Here is a 15,862-nt window from a genome sequence, read left to right as displayed (position 1 = left end):
CCTCGGCCTCCCAAAGTGCTGGGATTACAGGCTTGAGCCACCGCGCCCGGCCAATTTTTGTATTTTTAGTAGAAATGGGGTTTCACTATGTTGGTCAGGCTGGTCTCGAATTCATGACCTCGTGATCTGCCCGCCTCGGGCTCCCAAAGTGCTGGGATTACAGGCGTGAGCCACTGCGTCCAGCCAGCTCTTATTTTTCCCGTCAAAACACACTTAAGTATTTTGAGGCTAACATATCAACCAATTAACTTGCATTTAATCATAGGATTAAAGCAATATACTATAACTTTCGTCCTTTTGTGATTTTTCATTTTCAAACGCCCCTAGTGGCTAAACGATTTATCCTGTTTAGGAAATACCAGTTTCACAACTCTGTAATTTGGCTTCTGATGTGAGGGAGCTTGGAGCTAAATAAGCATGTGTCACTAAAACATTAACGATTTTCCATTAGCCCCACCATCCTTCGCCTCTAAGGTTATTTGGAATTTGTTTCTTTAATGAGATAATCATTTGCTAATGTAATCCCATCTAAGAAAATATAATTCATAACAAGTGGATTTGAAATAGATTCAGTATGAAAAACAAAGTGAGGCCGGGCGCGGTGGCTCACGCCTGTAATCCCAGCACTTTGGGAGGCCGAGGCGGGTGGATCGCGAGGTCAAGAGATCAAGACCATCCTGGTCAACGTGGTGAAACCCCGTCTCTACTAAAACTACGAAAAATTAGCTGGGCATGGTGGCGCATGCCTTTAATCCCAGCTACTCAGGAGGCTGAGGCAGGAGAATTGCCTGAACCCAGGAGGCGGAGGTTGCGGTGAGCTGAGATCGCGCCATTGCACTCCAGTCTGGGTAACAGGAGCGAAACTCCGTCTCAAAAGAAAAACAAAGTTAAATGACAACTGTTCAAGTGTCAGTGGAGAACATTCTAAAACTCACAGAAACAAATGCCTAGGTCTGGGGCATCTGGCTTATTTTACAAAGTTAACAACTTTGCTTGACAGGCGGGAAGCAGAGAGGGGAAAGATAGTGTCCCAAGTGAAAAGGCTGACGTCCAGAGAAGAAAACTAGAGCGGATAAACACGGGCACGCCCTACTCAAAGCTAGGCCTTTCCTCTGGACACCGTGATGCTTCTCAACGCTCCTACAACTTGTCAATGTACCTCAGAGGCTATTCTAGGCGGAGATTAAATTCGTCCTTGGCCCTTAATGTACTGGAAACAAGTTGGTCAGGCCAGGTGTCGAGCTGAGAAGGCACACAAGCCGTGGATTCCAGGTGTGGAGGTTGTTAAAGGTAAATGAAGCGCCTCAGCAAAGGCGCGGGAATTGGAGCACGTGGTGTAGTTCCTCCTTAGCAAAGCGTTCTCAGTGCCTTTCAGGTTAGACCCGCCACAGGGATGAAGGGGTTGCTGGCGGACTGCAGGTGCCTGGAGCACAGGGCCCAGAACTAAGAACCGACAATACAGATTCTTACGCCCTGCTTGGAGGCACTGCTCTGAGCTGGCATTAGGACTGACCCAAGCTGTACTAAGTATAAAGGCAAGGTAGTTATGACACTGTTGGCAGTAAAATTATACTCGGAATTCTTTCGCAGAAGTCGCTAGGGCCTCCCTAGCTCTGGGCCTCTTCTCCTCCAGGAGCTCCAGTTTCATGGAAAGGCTTCCCTGTGAAACTGAAAACGGTCTGGTAAGGAGAAACGCGACCGGACTGCAATTCCCAGAAGCCGTCGCAGGCCCTCAGCATCCGGGATATTGGCAGCAAGGATCCCTGGGTGTCGTGGTCCCGCGCTTTGCCAGCAACCCTCTGCCGACGGTAAAATTCCAGCCGGACACAGAACCACAACTCCCAGCAACCCTTGCTGCCGTGTGGGGGGTCTTCACGTTCTCGTGGCGCGGCGCAGGCGCACTGGGTCCTCGGCGCGGACCGCGCAGACTGAATAATAAAAGGGGAGCGGCGAAGAGGCAGGAAGACAGGACCATGTCGAAGGGCCCCGGGCCCGGCGGCTCCGCAGCTTCCTCGGCGCCCCCGGCCGCTACCGCTCAGGTGCTGCAGGCACAGCCCGAGAAACCGCAGCACTACACGTACGTAGAGCCCCCCCCCCGCCGCGCGCGCACGCCTGACGTCAGCGGCCAGCGTGAGTCACGCGCGCAGGGAGAGCGCGAGGCGGCCTCTTCCTCCCCCCCTTCCTCCTCCGGCCCGGCCCAGACCGGTTCCAACCTGCTAGGGCCGGTCCCAACTGCCTACAACTGCCACCAACCTCTGGTCGGGCTGTGGGGCGGGAAACTCGGTCCTGGCGGCCGAGTGGGGAAGGCGGGAGCTCGGGATGTAGAGTGCAGTCTCCCCAGGCCAGGCCTTCGAGGCCTAACTGTTCCTCAGACCATAAAACCACAGTAGTAGGCTCCTTTGGGGCAGTGAGAAGTCCAAGACACAACCGAGACGAGTTCCGTGGGCCCCAGCCCCAGAACCCACCTATGAATGATGATTAGCGTGAAGTCCTGTCAGGAGATTCCGTGCAATTTGCACAGGATGCCTTTTGTGTCCCCACGGCTCGTAGGTTGTCCACGAGGGCCACCCTTGCTTGAATTCACAGTCGACGTAGATAAACATGCAAAGATGAAAACGTGTTGGTGCGTGCCCATGACTATTTCCCTCGCGGGCTGTGCGGAGCCTGAGTCTGGGAGCCCGAAGGTGATGGGTTCCGAGTATGTCTGCAGGTTCAGCAGAAATGTGGCATTAGAGGGAAGCCCAAATACTGACACTACAAGAGTCCAGCAGGATGGGAAAACCTCTTCCTGGAAGTCTGCATCTGTGTGCTTTTAGGTCGCTGTCTTCGATTCCTTCAAGCCACCTTAAGCATTCCCTAGAGTTAGGTGATGGGGAAGAAAGATGAATAAGGGGCGGTTTCTCCTGTTAAGCAAAATGTTGCTTTCCATTTTCCCGATGCTCTGCGAATGCCTTTCATCCCCATGTGCTCCTGAGCGATGTGCATGTTTAAAAGGATCCCTGCCTGCGAGAGGTTTTGGAACCTGGGGGATTGAACAGCAGCTCTTAAATTGTTCAGTGAACGAAGAGCATAATCATCTGTTGGAGTGGAAAGAACTCAAAGTAGACAGGAGGAACTCTGGCTTGTTACAGAAGTAAGACCTTGGGAGACTGTTCAGCGATTGGGGAACATTGGTTATGGGAAGTGTATGGTTTCTTTGTGGGATTCTCTGTTGGCTGAAATAATTTAAGCTTCTTGACTACAGTCTGACATGTTAACTGTTCCTTCTATGATATGGACATTGCTTTCCTGGTCCTTTCTTACTGGAGATCTTTGGCAATCTTTCCATTGGTTTTGGAGAGATGTTTGTAGCTCAGAGACTACTGATCAGTTGAATGGTGTAGTCTTGATTTTCAAATCCGGAAACGTCACATAATTGGAACTTCTTTGTTACTGTATCTTGGTTTTGGTGAGATGTTCGTAGCCCAGAGACTACTGATCAGTTGAATGGTGTCGTCTTGATTTTCGAATCTGGAAACTTCACGTAATTGGACCTTCTTTATAATCTCTGGTTGCTTAGATAACTGTTTTTAGTAAAATAAACACATGGAGTCAAGACAGTCTTGGTTTCAGCAACCTGTGTTTCTGTGTTGTGCTGTCATTGAGCATAGTATGGAATCTGTATTAGAAAGGCCATCTTATTCTGAACTGGCAGGTGAAACAAGTGAACAGCTGAGTAAATGTCAGTATCTGAGTCTTTGTCCTCTTGATGCTCATTTCTTTAAAACCTGCCTTTCCATTCCTTGTGGGTAAGTACAGAGTAATGGGACTTTGGCTCTTGAGGTGTCTTAGGAAATCAACAGGAGTAGGTGAAATACCCAAGCTTGATGGCAGATTGTAGATGTTCTTATCTCTTTGTCTGTTCGTGTGTGTGTGTGTGTGTGTGTGTGTGTATATTATTTTTTTGAGACGGAGTCTCACTCTGTTGCCCAGGCTGGAGTGCAGTGGCGTGATCTTGGCTCACTGCAACTTCTACCTCCCGGGTTCAAGCAATTCTCCTGACTCAGCCTCCTGAGTAGCTGGGATTACAGGCACGCGCTACCACACCTAGCTAATTTTTGTATTTTTAGCAGAAATGGGGTTTTACCAAGTTGGTCAGGCTGGTGTCGAAATCCTGACCTCTTGATCCAACTGCCTCGGCCTCCCAAAGTGCTGGGATTATAGGCATGAGCCACCGCACCCGGCCGTGTTTTTATATTTTTATCTCCAAAAATCAGAGGTAGAAATCAGTTGTCTTTCTTGCTAGACTAGGTATTCAGAAGCTGGGATGACCTGGAAAACTTCATCCCCTACTCCTCCTAGGGCTGAGGTGCAGGGAGCATGAGGACACATAATGATGGAACTAGCGCACTTGGTGGCTCTAATATATATATATTTTTAAGATAAGGTCTTCATCATCCAGTCTGGAGTGCAATGTCATGATCTCAGCTCACTGCTGCCTTGACCTCCCTGGGTCAAGTGATCCTCCCACCTCAGCCTCCTGAGTAGCAGGGACTACAGGCGTACCTGGATACATATTTTTGGTATTTTTTGTAGAGATGGGGTTTTGCCTTGTTGCCCAGGCTGGTATTGAACTCCTGTGATCAAACAGGAGTAAGCAATCTACTGATGGGCCTTGGCGTCCCAAAGTGCTGGGAGGCCACCATACCCAGGTTTTTTTTTTTTTTTTTTTTCCCTGTCTTAAAAGAGACATGGGCAGGACATGGTGTTACTCACGCCTGTAATCCCAGTACTTTGAGCAGCTGAGGCCGGTGGATCACTTGAGGTAAGGAGTTTGAGACCAACCTGGCCAACATGGAAACCCTGTCTCTACTAAAAATACAAAAAAAATTACGTGGGCCAGGTGGCATGTGCCTGTAGTCCTAGCTACTTGAGAGGCTGAGGCAAGAGAATCGCTTGCACCCAGGAGGCGGAGGTTGCAGTGAGCCAAGATTATGCCACTGCACTCCAGACAGAGTGAGACTGTGTCCAAAAAAAAAAAAAGAGATGTGACCTCGCTATGTTACCCAGGCTGGACTTGAACTCCTGGGCTCCAGCAGTCCTGCTTTAGCCTCCTGAGTAGCTGGGACTACTGGCACATGCCACCATACCTGCATTTTTCCCCCCCTCCCATAAGGTGAATTCATTTATTGCCCTTAGGAGTTAGGGGACAGGAACATTTGGATTTTAATTTTAGTAAATTTCCTATAAAAATTTGAGCTGCTTGGGAGCTAAGCAATGGGTACACATGGACATACAGAGTAGAATAATAATTTATAACTGCAGCCTTCTCCCGGGTTCAAGCAATTCTCCTACCTCAGCTTCCCAAGTAGCTGGGACTACAGGCAAGCGCCACCATGGCCGGCTAATTTTTATATTTTTGGTAGAGGCAGAGTTTCACTATGTTGGCCAGGCTGATGTCAAACTCCTGGCCTCGTGATCTGCCTGCCTTGGATTCCTAAAGCGTTGGGATTACAGGCGTGAGCCGCCATGCCCAGACACCTGTCAAATTTTTTACCTTTTTAAACTTCTTTTGTTTTTTTTTGAGGCAGGATCTCCGCTGTCACCCATGCTTGCGTGTAGCGGTGTGACCTCAGGTGTGAGCCACCTCACCTGGCCTTTATTATGCGTCAATTAATTTTGTATATTTTTGTACCTGATGTTATTTGAAATTACGTAACATGCTGTAGTCTTTGCAATAATCCAGAGACACTTGTGTGATAATTGAGTCTCACTCACCATCATGGCAATCTTGGCAAACGCAGTTGAATACACCAAAAGCAAAAGTTGCCTTCCCGTTGGTTTCCCTTTCTTGCCCTTTATTCTTGTGCTGAAATTAAAGTTCTTAGAATTTGAGCCCTCCTTTTCCTAAACCAAGAGGATTATTTATAACATAGTTGGAAGGATAATTTTGTTGGTATTTTTTCTTTCTGAACTCTTGAATAATCTTGCTTTAAGAGAAACTTTGGAATAATTCTTTCAGCAAATTGGTGTAGCAGGCACTTGTGCTGGGCTTGAGGAATCCAACCCTTTTAGAAAATAGTATGTCAAAAGTTCCTCTATCGTACAGCTCCAAGTATTTGCTTAGCGGTCAGTAAAACAATAATGTGTATGTATTGATATTCTTCCAATACAAGAACCATGTGACCTCCTTTTACTAGACAGTTTGTCTTTGCATTTGACAAAGAATGAATTTAATCCAGCTTTATTTGCAATAATATACTGTATTGTATATTAGAAGAGTTTTATAAAAACATTTAAGAATGAGAACTTTTGTAGCAATCACATCTCAAAATGTATCTACAAGTTTAGCTACCTTTTGGCTTTTTGCTGTATAACAGTTATACTATTGAAAATGTATAGTTGAGCCCAGTGTGGTAGCTCATGCCTGTAATCCCAGCACTTTGGGAGGCTGAGGCGGGTGGATCATGAGGTCAAGAGATCGAGACCATTCTGGCCAACATGGTGAAACCCCGTCTCTACTAAAAATACAAAACAATTAGCCGGGTGTGGTGGCACGTGCCTGTGGTCCCAGCTACTCGGGGGGCTGAGGCAGAAGAACCGCTTGAACCCAGGAGGCGGAGGTTGCAGTGAGCCGAGATTGTGCCACTGCACTCCAGCCTGGTGACAGAGCAAGACTCCGTCTCAAAAAAAAAAAAAAAGAAAATGTATAGTTGAAAGGTCACAGAAAAACTACCATCTGAAATATCTGGCTGAGTGTAGTAGCTCATGACTATAATCCCAACTCTTTGGGAGGCTGAGGCAGGAGGATTATGTGAGCCCAGGAGTTCGAGACCAGCCTGGGCAACATAGCAAGACCTCCTCTCTACTAAAAATGGAAAAAATGAGCCAAGTATAGTGAGTGGTGTGTGCCTGTAGTCCTGGATACTCAGGAGGCTGAGGAAGGAGGATCCCTGAGCCCAGGAGATTGAGGCTGCAGTGAACCAAGATTGTGCTGCTACTGCACTCCAGCCTGGGTGACAGAGCAAGACACTGTCTCAAAAATAAATAAATAATTGGCTGGGTGCAGTGGCTCACGCCTGTAATACAACACTTTGGGAGGCTGAGGTCGGCAGAACACTTGAGATCAGGAGTTCGGGACTAGCCTGGCCATGGTGGCAAGACCCCATCTCTACTAAAAATACAAAAATTAGCTGGGCGTGGTGGCACATGCCTGTAATCCCAGCTGCCCAGAGGCTGAGACAGGAGAATCGCTTGAACCCAGGAGGCGGAGGTTGCAGTGAGCTGAGATCATGCTGCTGCACTCCAGCCTAGGCGACAGAGCGAGACTCTGGCTTGAAAAAATAAAAATAAATAAATATTAAACTCCGAGTTTCTGACCTCATTGTTTTGACCCCCTAAGAGGAAGTATACGTCACAGACAAATCATGTTTTCATTCTTTCTGCTGTGATCACTACAGCCTGTTCTCAGACTTCTTAATGCTCTCATGTTAAAGGAAAATGAAATTCTAGTTTAGTGAAGGTTTGTAGGAGTTTTTCGGCTACTTGGTGATTTCTTGTAGGTAGATAGAGAATAAATACTTTATAGCCTCATCTATCTAGACCTCATTTAAATTTAGGACTGGTTTCCTGGGCATCTAATTAAAGATAATGTAATACTTTCATAGATAACTATTTTCAGGCAGTTTTGTCAGTTTATGTATTATGTAAATGTCAGTCATTTCACTTGATTGCATCTGATTGTATTTTGGAAAACCCTGGAAATGAACATGTATTTAAGTCATTATTGCGAATTGCAATAAAATCGTACATGCATTAGTGGAGTACTACTTGTTTCACAACAGAAGTCATTGGAAGCGTTACTAAGCAACCTCAGCGAGAACAAGTTAAATCACCAATAAACATTTCTGGATCTTATTTACTTGTTTGTCAAGTAGAACTAATTTCTTGCAGGACAGAAATTAGGAGCTCATTGTAGCCTTTACTTAATCCCACAAAATCCCCGTTAACAAGTGTTAAGTACCCTTGCTAAGGGTAGATTCTTAAGCTTAACACCTAGTTGATATTTGCTATTATCTAAATTATTAATTAAAGTCAAGATTGCTTAATGGTTAAGTTTTTTTGTTTTAATCCAGCTATGTTAGATACTAAAGAAGGCTTCCCCACAACCCATATGCATCTGCTTTGACTGGTGGTTTCTATCATCCTACAAAGACTGTGACTTATTGGTGAGGGCAGCTGGACAACTCTGAGAGCAACTTAGAGAATCCATCTTGGGCACACTCTTTAAAGGAGCTCCTTCTCTGCAAATAGCACCCCAGATAAGTGCACAAAAGCAAGATACCCTCGTGGACCTACACGTCCTACCGCTTTTCAACACCCTGATGCCTGAAGGTGAGGTCTTCTTCCTGTGTGTCTTAGAAGCCATGAGCACGCTTAGGTCACTAGAGTCCAGCAGCCACCTGAGCAGCACACATCTGCAGGCTTTCCTGCCAGACCTTTGCCTAAAGGTCATCTTTCTCATGAGAAGAGACTCCAGGCCAAGAGTGATGACAGTAAGGTCGCATTTAAAGCTGCATTACATTCAATAGTGGACTGGTCTAGTGATTATTTTCCCTAACTGGGTAATATTTGCTTAATGATTAAGGTTTTTGTTTTTGTTTTTAATGTTGATACTGAAGGAGGTTTTCCCACTATCGATATGTATCTTTTGTGTTTTGAAATTGCAACTATGGACAGTTATGGCTAATCCTAGTAGATTGTCTTCCCTTCTTTTAACATCTTGGATGAATTTGGGGCACACTAATTGTTATGTAAAGATGGATGTTGAATGTAAGTTTCTCTGCCATTCTTAGCCAATATATAAAAATTACATTAGCCTAATTGCTAACAATGCCAAGAATTTAGGTTTAGTATTCCTCTGGACAATGTAGCTTCTTGTTGTCTTCTTTTTTTGTTGTTTTTTCTTCTTTTTTTGTTTTATTTATTTTTTCTTTGCTTCTTGTTTTCTTGCCATATAGATACTCTATAGATTCACCCTAGCCAGTCTTAAAATACCTGCGTAGGCAACGGAGATACCTGTGGAGAAAGTCACGGGATAATAGGTACAGGGTTATTTTGGGGGTGATGGAAATTTTCTGGAATTAGATATAGTGAAGGTTACATAACATGAGTGAATACACTAAAAACCACTGAAATGTACATTTAAAAGTGGTGAGTTTGTATGCTGTCTGAATTATATCTCAAATTTTTAAAAAGTTAATTAAAAAAACGGTGAATGTGAGTCCCTCTGCCATAGAGAGGGCTTCAAGCACATGGCCTATTGCCAAGGCTCAGCAGCCACAGTTCAGTGTGGGAAAGCCTGTGGTTTGCACAAAGCTCCTTGGTGCCCTTTTCCCAGCTTTCTCAGTGGCTTAGTCCCTGTGTATCTATTCTAGGTGAATGCCCCCATGTTATAAGTCTGTGGAGGTGCTTTTTGAGATAAGAAATATGTCTTTAAAAAACAAGTTTGAGACTCCTAGATGTTGGTAATTATACTTTACCTTGTCTACAACTTGATAGCCATTCCAGGGAACAAGCAGATTTTTACCAATGCTTTCATAAAATGAATCATGTTTACTTCCTGGGGTGGGTGGGAGGTGGAAGAGAAGGTTGATGTCTTGCTGAAATGTAATCCAGTCGATTCTTCAGGTATTGTGATTGTTTTAAGGTTCGCATGGGCATATCTTTAAGGACAGGCAATGTGTTTTAAGCATTTAAAATTATATCAATGGCTATACTATATTAATTCAAGTAATCACAACAAACTTTTTTTTTTTTTTTAAGACGGAGTTTCACTCATGTTACCCAGGCTGGAGTGCAATGGCGTGATCTCGGCTCACCGCAACCTCCGCCTCCTGGGTTCAGGCAATTCTCCTGCCTCAGCCTCCTGAGTAGCTGGGATTACAGGCATGCACCACCATGCCCAGCTAATTTTTTGTATTTTTAGTAGAGACGGGGTTTCACCATGTTGACCAGGATGGTCTCGATCTCTTGACCTCGTGATCCACCCGCCTCGGCCTCCCAAAGTGCTGGGATTACAGGCTTGAGCCACCGGGCCCGGCCACAACAAATTTTGCTATTTCTCTATAAAATCCCTCAACTTTCACCCCTCTTTTTCTTTGCCATTGTGTAGAATTTGACAGCAGTATCAAGAGCTGAGGAGGACAAGATGGAAAGGAGTCTAGCAACTTAAAAATCTCACAGCATTCTCTGTTAGGTGACCTTTTTTCCTGTTGGTGGCTCTATTTAGGACATAAAGAAGATACTGAGGCCTGTGACAGTATCATCAAGTAGTATCTGAACTTATTGAACTGGTTCCTCCACTTCCTTATTCTTTATTCATAGTTTGCTTCTCATGTGCATAAGTTGACTCACTTGTTTTCTGTTAGCATTTAAAACACCATATGGCCACCATGAGTCCTGACAAAATGACTTCTAATGACGGGGAGGGTCCATGTCCCACCTCCCTATGAAATTTTGGCCTATTTGCAAATCTACCCCCACATAAGAGAAGTAGTTGTCTTCTGTGAAGAAAATGTTGATAAAAGCCTTTAGCATGTTTTGTGACTGAAAAAACCTTTAGGTGTTTTGTGACTCAGAAATTTTAATAGTCGTTCTTATATCTAAGCATTTATTTATTTTGGTAAGAACCTTACTATATCTTTTTGATGTCACTTTTACTGTAAAGAGGTGCCAGGCATTTGGCGGCCTGCCACTTTAGGATTTGTATGAATCCGACCATCTAAATATAATATAAATTAGAGACTAGTACTTGTATTTTCTGATTAAAAACAAACTAATCTCTGTTTCACTGTTGAAGTAAGAGTACTTTAGAATGAATACAAAAAATGGGCTGGGCATGGTGGCTCACGCCTATAATCCAAGCACTTTGGAGGACAAGGCGGGCGGATCACCTGAGGTCGGGTGTTCAAGACCAGCCTGACCAACATGGTGAAACCCCATCTTTAAAAAAAAAAAAAAAAAATAGAATGAATACAAAAAATATATATTAAATATCCAGTAGAGCATGCTAAAGTAAACATTTCTGTTTTTATTTCAGTAACTTATTTTATGGTATTGTAGCTATGGCCTGTCCGAAACTCTCCAATATATTCTAAACAGCTTTCAGAGAGTCACTGAGGTTTATTTGCTGCTACTGTTGTATTTTCCTTTAACTTAGTTAAGAAATGCTTAGTTAGCAGTCACCATGGTGGTTAAAAGTACAGACTCCAGGGTCACACCACCTGCATTTGAGGCCCAGCTCTGTCAGTTACTAGTTGTAAGATCTTGGGCAGTGACTTACCTCTTTGTGTATCAGTTTCCTGAGAGTAGGAAGACTACCTGTCTCGTGGTGTTGTTAAGAGGACGAAATAAATGAGTTAATTTATGTAAAGGACTTAAAGCAGTGCTTGGCACTTAGGATAGTGTAGATACTGTTCTTAGCCGTTATTTGAAAGGGCCCTAGTCACTGCTTTCAGTTGCATTGCTTCTTGCTTCAACAGCCCTGACCGAATGCCTTCTTTAGCTGCATCCACACTAAAATAGATTCTTTAGTTCCTAGGGCACGCATGGGGCAGCAGCATGGGACACCCACTCAGTTTAGGGCCAAATACTTTGTTGTACAGAAAACAATGTACAAAGAACATGTTAGTCTAAGCATATTATTGAAGTGTCATAAAACTGGAGGTTTTCCAGGCTAGCTATGTACAGAAAAACTATGGTTTTTTTGTTTTGTTTTTGAGACAGGCTCTCGCCCTGTTGCCTAGGCTAGAGTGCAGTGGCGCGATCTTGGCTCACTGCAACCTCCGCCTCTTGGGTTCAAGCGATTCTAGTGCCTCAGCTTCCCAAGTAACTGGGGTTACAGGCACATGCCACCATGCCCAGCTAATTTTTGTGTTTTTAGTAGAGATGGGGTTTTACCATGTTGGCCAGGCGGGTCTCAAACTTCTGACCTCAAGTAATCTCCCCATCTTGGACTTCCCAAAGTGCTGGGATTACAGGCGTGAGCCACCATGCCTGGCCAGGAAAACTTTGAATAAAGACAAGATATTCTCTGATTTGGGGAAGAATGAATGGGAGTTTTTAGTAGTCTCGAATATTCTCTGACACAAGTGATGTGAGTGACCCTTACATGAACCTTCCTCAGTTTCACCAGCTCTAGGCCCCATAGGGTAAGGGGACAGTTATAGAAAGAAGGGACTTAGGGACACACAGGACTGGTTGCATACCCTTTCTGGCTCTCGTTAGTTCTTGGGGCCAGGGCAGCTCACAGGTGTCAGAATGTTCCAGTGAGCCCCACTGAAAAGTGGGCTGAAATAATTGGCCAGTGATTGGCTCCCCACCGTAAACACTGACTTGCTTGAGTGCCCGTAGCACTTGAACTGTGGATTGTTATCTGTGTGCGTGTGTGCACAGATGCGATAGGGAGTTTCATTGCATCTAGGAGCTTCATAGTGGCCATAAAATCATACTGTATTTACTCTGACTAAAGGCCAGTGTGGGATCAAAGACTACCTTAAAGGTTCAGACACACTTAAAAGTTTGCTAGACACTGATTTTTTTTATTTTTATTTTATTTTATTTTATTTATTTATTTATTTATTTATTTATTTTTGAGACAGAGTTTCACTCTTGTTACCCAGGCTGGAGTGCAATGGCGCGATCTCGGCTCACCGCAACCTCCGCCTCCTAGGTTCAGGCAATTCTCCTGCCTCAGCCTCCTGAGTAGCTGGGATTACAGGCACGCACCACCATGCCCAGCTAATGTTTTGTATTTTTAGTAGAGACGGGGTTTCACCATGTTGACCAGGATGGTCTCGATCTCTTGACCTCGTGATCCACCCGCCTTGGCCTCCCAAAGTGCTGGGATTACAGGCTTGAGCCACCGCGCCCGGCCTATTTTTATTTTTTTAAAGATGGGGTTTCACCATATTGGTCAGGCTGGTCTCGAACTCCTGACCTCAGGTGATCTGCCCACCTCAGCCTCCTAAAGTGCTGGGGTTACAGGCATGAGCCACTGCGCCCAGCCCGGCACTTATTTTATTTGCCTGAATAATACTCCCTGAGCTTGCCTTTTCTGCCAGAGAGAATGTTCTAAATCAGGATCCCTTTAGAAGATTTGGAAGTCACATCTCTGTAGCTATATAGTGTGTCAGATCCATCCAGATATTTACCTACCACCAATTATAGCTTTATTTGGCCTTATTTTTATTTTATTTTATTTACTTTTTTTTTTGAGACTGAGTTTCATTCTTGTTACCCAGGCCGGAGTGCAATGGCGCAATCTCGGCTCACCGCTACCTCCGCCTCCTGGGTTCAGGCAATTCTCCTGCCTCAGCCTCCTGAGTAGCTGGGATTACAGGCATGCACCACCATGCCCAGCTAATTTTTTGTATTTTTAGTAGAGACGGGGTTTCACCATGTTGACCAGGATGGTCTCGATCTCTTGACCTCGTGATCCACCCGCCTCGGCCTCCCAAAGTGCTGGGATTACAGGCTTGAGCCACCGCGCCTGGCCATTTTTATTTTTTAAGTTTATTTTCATAAGACAGGGTTTCACCATGTTGGTCAGGCTAGTCTTGAACTCCCAGTCTCAGGTGATCCTCCCACCTTGGCCTCCCAGAGTGCTGGGATTACAGGTGTGAGCCACCACACCCGGCCGGCCTTATTTTTTTAAAGCTTTTTTTTTTTTTTTTTTTTTTTTTTTCCTTTTTTGGAGATATGGTCTGGCTCTGTCACTCAGGCTGGAATGCAGTAACGTCATCAAAGCTCACTGCAGCCTTGAACTCCTGGGCTCAAATAATCCTCTCACTTTAGCCTCCTAAGTAGCTGGGACTGCATGCATGTACCACCACACTTGACTAGTTTTTTATTTTTTTATTTTATGTTATTTTATTTTATTTTTTGAGACGGAGTTTCGCTCTTGTTACCCAGGCTGGAGTGCAATGGCGTGATCTCGGCTCACCGCAACCTCCACCTCCTGGGTTCAGGCAATTCTCCTGCCTCAGCCTCCTGAGTAGCTGGGACTACAGTCACGCACCACCATGCCCAGCTAATTTTTTTGTAGTTTTAGTAGAGATAGGGTTTCACCATGTTGACCAGGATGGTCTCGATCTGTTGACCTCGTGATCCACCCGCCTCGGCCACCCAAAGTGCTGGGATTACAGGCTTGAGCCACTGCGCCCGGCCTAGTTTTTTATTTTTAAAGTTGTTTTGTGAAGTTGGGTCTTACTGTGTTGCCAGGCTGGTCTCGAACTTCTGACTTCAAGCAGTCCTCCGGCCTCTGCTTCCCAAAATGCTGGGCCTGAGACACCACACCCAGCCTAAACTAAAAGCCATTTTTAGTAACTCCCACTAATGTGGTTACTGTTACAAAGTTGTATGGTTTCTGGATCATGCTTGGTGTCAGAATATGTATGTATATCCTCATAAATGTCAAATGTAGAAATGGTAGTAGTTTACCCATCAGATTTTCAAAAATAAGGAAAGATTTTTAGCAGCTTATAAGAAATATATGCATACTCATATATACATATAAATAATTTAGAATTCTAATCTACAGCCCATATGCTCTTACAGTATTCTCTTTGAAGGTAAAACATTTTATTCTCAAACTTAAAGAATAAGTTTAAGTTGTTAAGCCATGAATTATGACCACAGTGACTACGTTTCTTTATAGGAGTTATATGTTGGGGAAGGAAAGAAGTAGCTAGCAGGGTTAACATGGAAAACAGGAGATTACAGAGAAGCATCATTTGAGCTTTTGGTCACTACAAATAATTGTCAACAGTGACTGGGGTTTTTTGGTGCTGGTTGTAGAATCCTATCTTATTGTGGTTAGATTTCAATAAAGAATGTTTAAAGATCAGGACCATGTCTGGCTTTTTAAGATTCCATATTCATGTTAAAGCTTGTGTATATTTTGTTTTTGTTTTTGAGACGGAGTTTCACTCTGTCTCCCAGACTGGAGTGCAGTGGTGCGATCTTGGCTCACTGCAACCTCTGCTTCCCAGGCTCAAGCAGTTCTCTGCTTCCGCCTCCTGAGTAGCTGGGACTACAGGCATGTGCCACCACACCCAGGTAACTTTTGTATTTTTTGTAGAGATGGGATTTCGCCGTGTTGACCAGGCTGGTCTCGAACTCCTGACCTTAGGGGATCCACCTGCCTTGGCCTCTCAAAGTGCTGGATTACAGGCGTGAGCCACTGCACCTGGCTGAATCCTTCCTTTAATTTTTGATCAGGGTTGGGTGCGTTGGCTCGTGCCTGTAATCCCAGCACTTTGGGAGGCTGAAGCGGGCAAATCACTTAAGGTCAGGAGTTTGAGACCAGCCTGGCTAACATGGTGAGACCCTGTCTCTACTAAAAATACAAAAATTAGCTGGGCATGGTGGTGCACACCTATAATCCTAGCTATTTGGGAGGCTGAGGCATGAGATTTGCTCAAACCTGGGGGGTGGAGGTTGCAGTGAGCTGAGATTGCACCACTGTACTTCAGCCTGGGCATCAGAGACTGTGTTTAAAAAAAAAAAAAGATCAGGATATATTCCCTGCCGAGTTGTCATTAACAGTTTTTTTTTTTTTTTTTGAGATGGAGTCTTGCTCTGTCGCCCAGGCTGGAGCAACCTCCGCCTCCTGCATGCAAGCTATTCTCTTGCCTAAGCCTTCCCAGTAGCTGGGATTACAGTCATGTGCCATCACACCCTGCTCATTTTTTTTTATAGACAGAGTTTTCTCTTGTTGCCTAGGCTGGAGTGCAATGGCGCAGTCTCGGCTCACCGCAACCTCTGCCTCCCGGGTTCAAGTGATTCTCCCACCTCAGCCTCCCGAGTAGCTGGGATTACA

General features: G+C 44.8%; 1 protein-coding gene and 1 long non-coding RNA gene across 2 annotated transcripts in view; one reads left to right on the top strand and one right to left on the bottom strand.

Moving 5' to 3' along the window:
* LOC116525652 overlaps nt 1-10,138 on the bottom strand; it is a 19,649-nt gene extending 9,511 nt beyond the window's left edge. Inside the window, exons 1-2 of the long non-coding RNA XR_004257763.1 lie at nt 10,122-10,138; nt 6,838-6,842 (exon numbers count right to left, since the gene is read on the bottom strand). This is a non-coding gene — a long non-coding RNA (uncharacterized LOC116525652). The remainder of the gene's footprint in view (nt 1-6,837; nt 6,843-10,121) is intronic.
* UNK (unk zinc finger) overlaps nt 1,856-15,862 on the top strand; it is a 41,104-nt gene continuing 27,097 nt past the window's right edge. Inside the window, exon 1 of the mRNA XM_032241659.1 lies at nt 1,856-2,077. Within this exon, the coding sequence (XP_032097550.1) occupies nt 1,974-2,077 (104 nt within the window). The 5' untranslated portion in view covers nt 1,856-1,973. The remainder of the gene's footprint in view (nt 2,078-15,862) is intronic.

This window comes from Sapajus apella, unplaced genomic scaffold (genome assembly GCF_009761245.1).
Source record: "Sapajus apella isolate SASKATOON/1434 unplaced genomic scaffold, GSC_monkey_1.0 scaffold48, whole genome shotgun sequence".
Taxonomy (NCBI): Eukaryota; Metazoa; Chordata; class Mammalia; order Primates; family Cebidae; genus Sapajus; species Sapajus apella.
The sequence above is the reverse complement of the archived record's forward strand: the minus strand, read 5'-3'. Positions and strand labels throughout refer to the sequence as shown.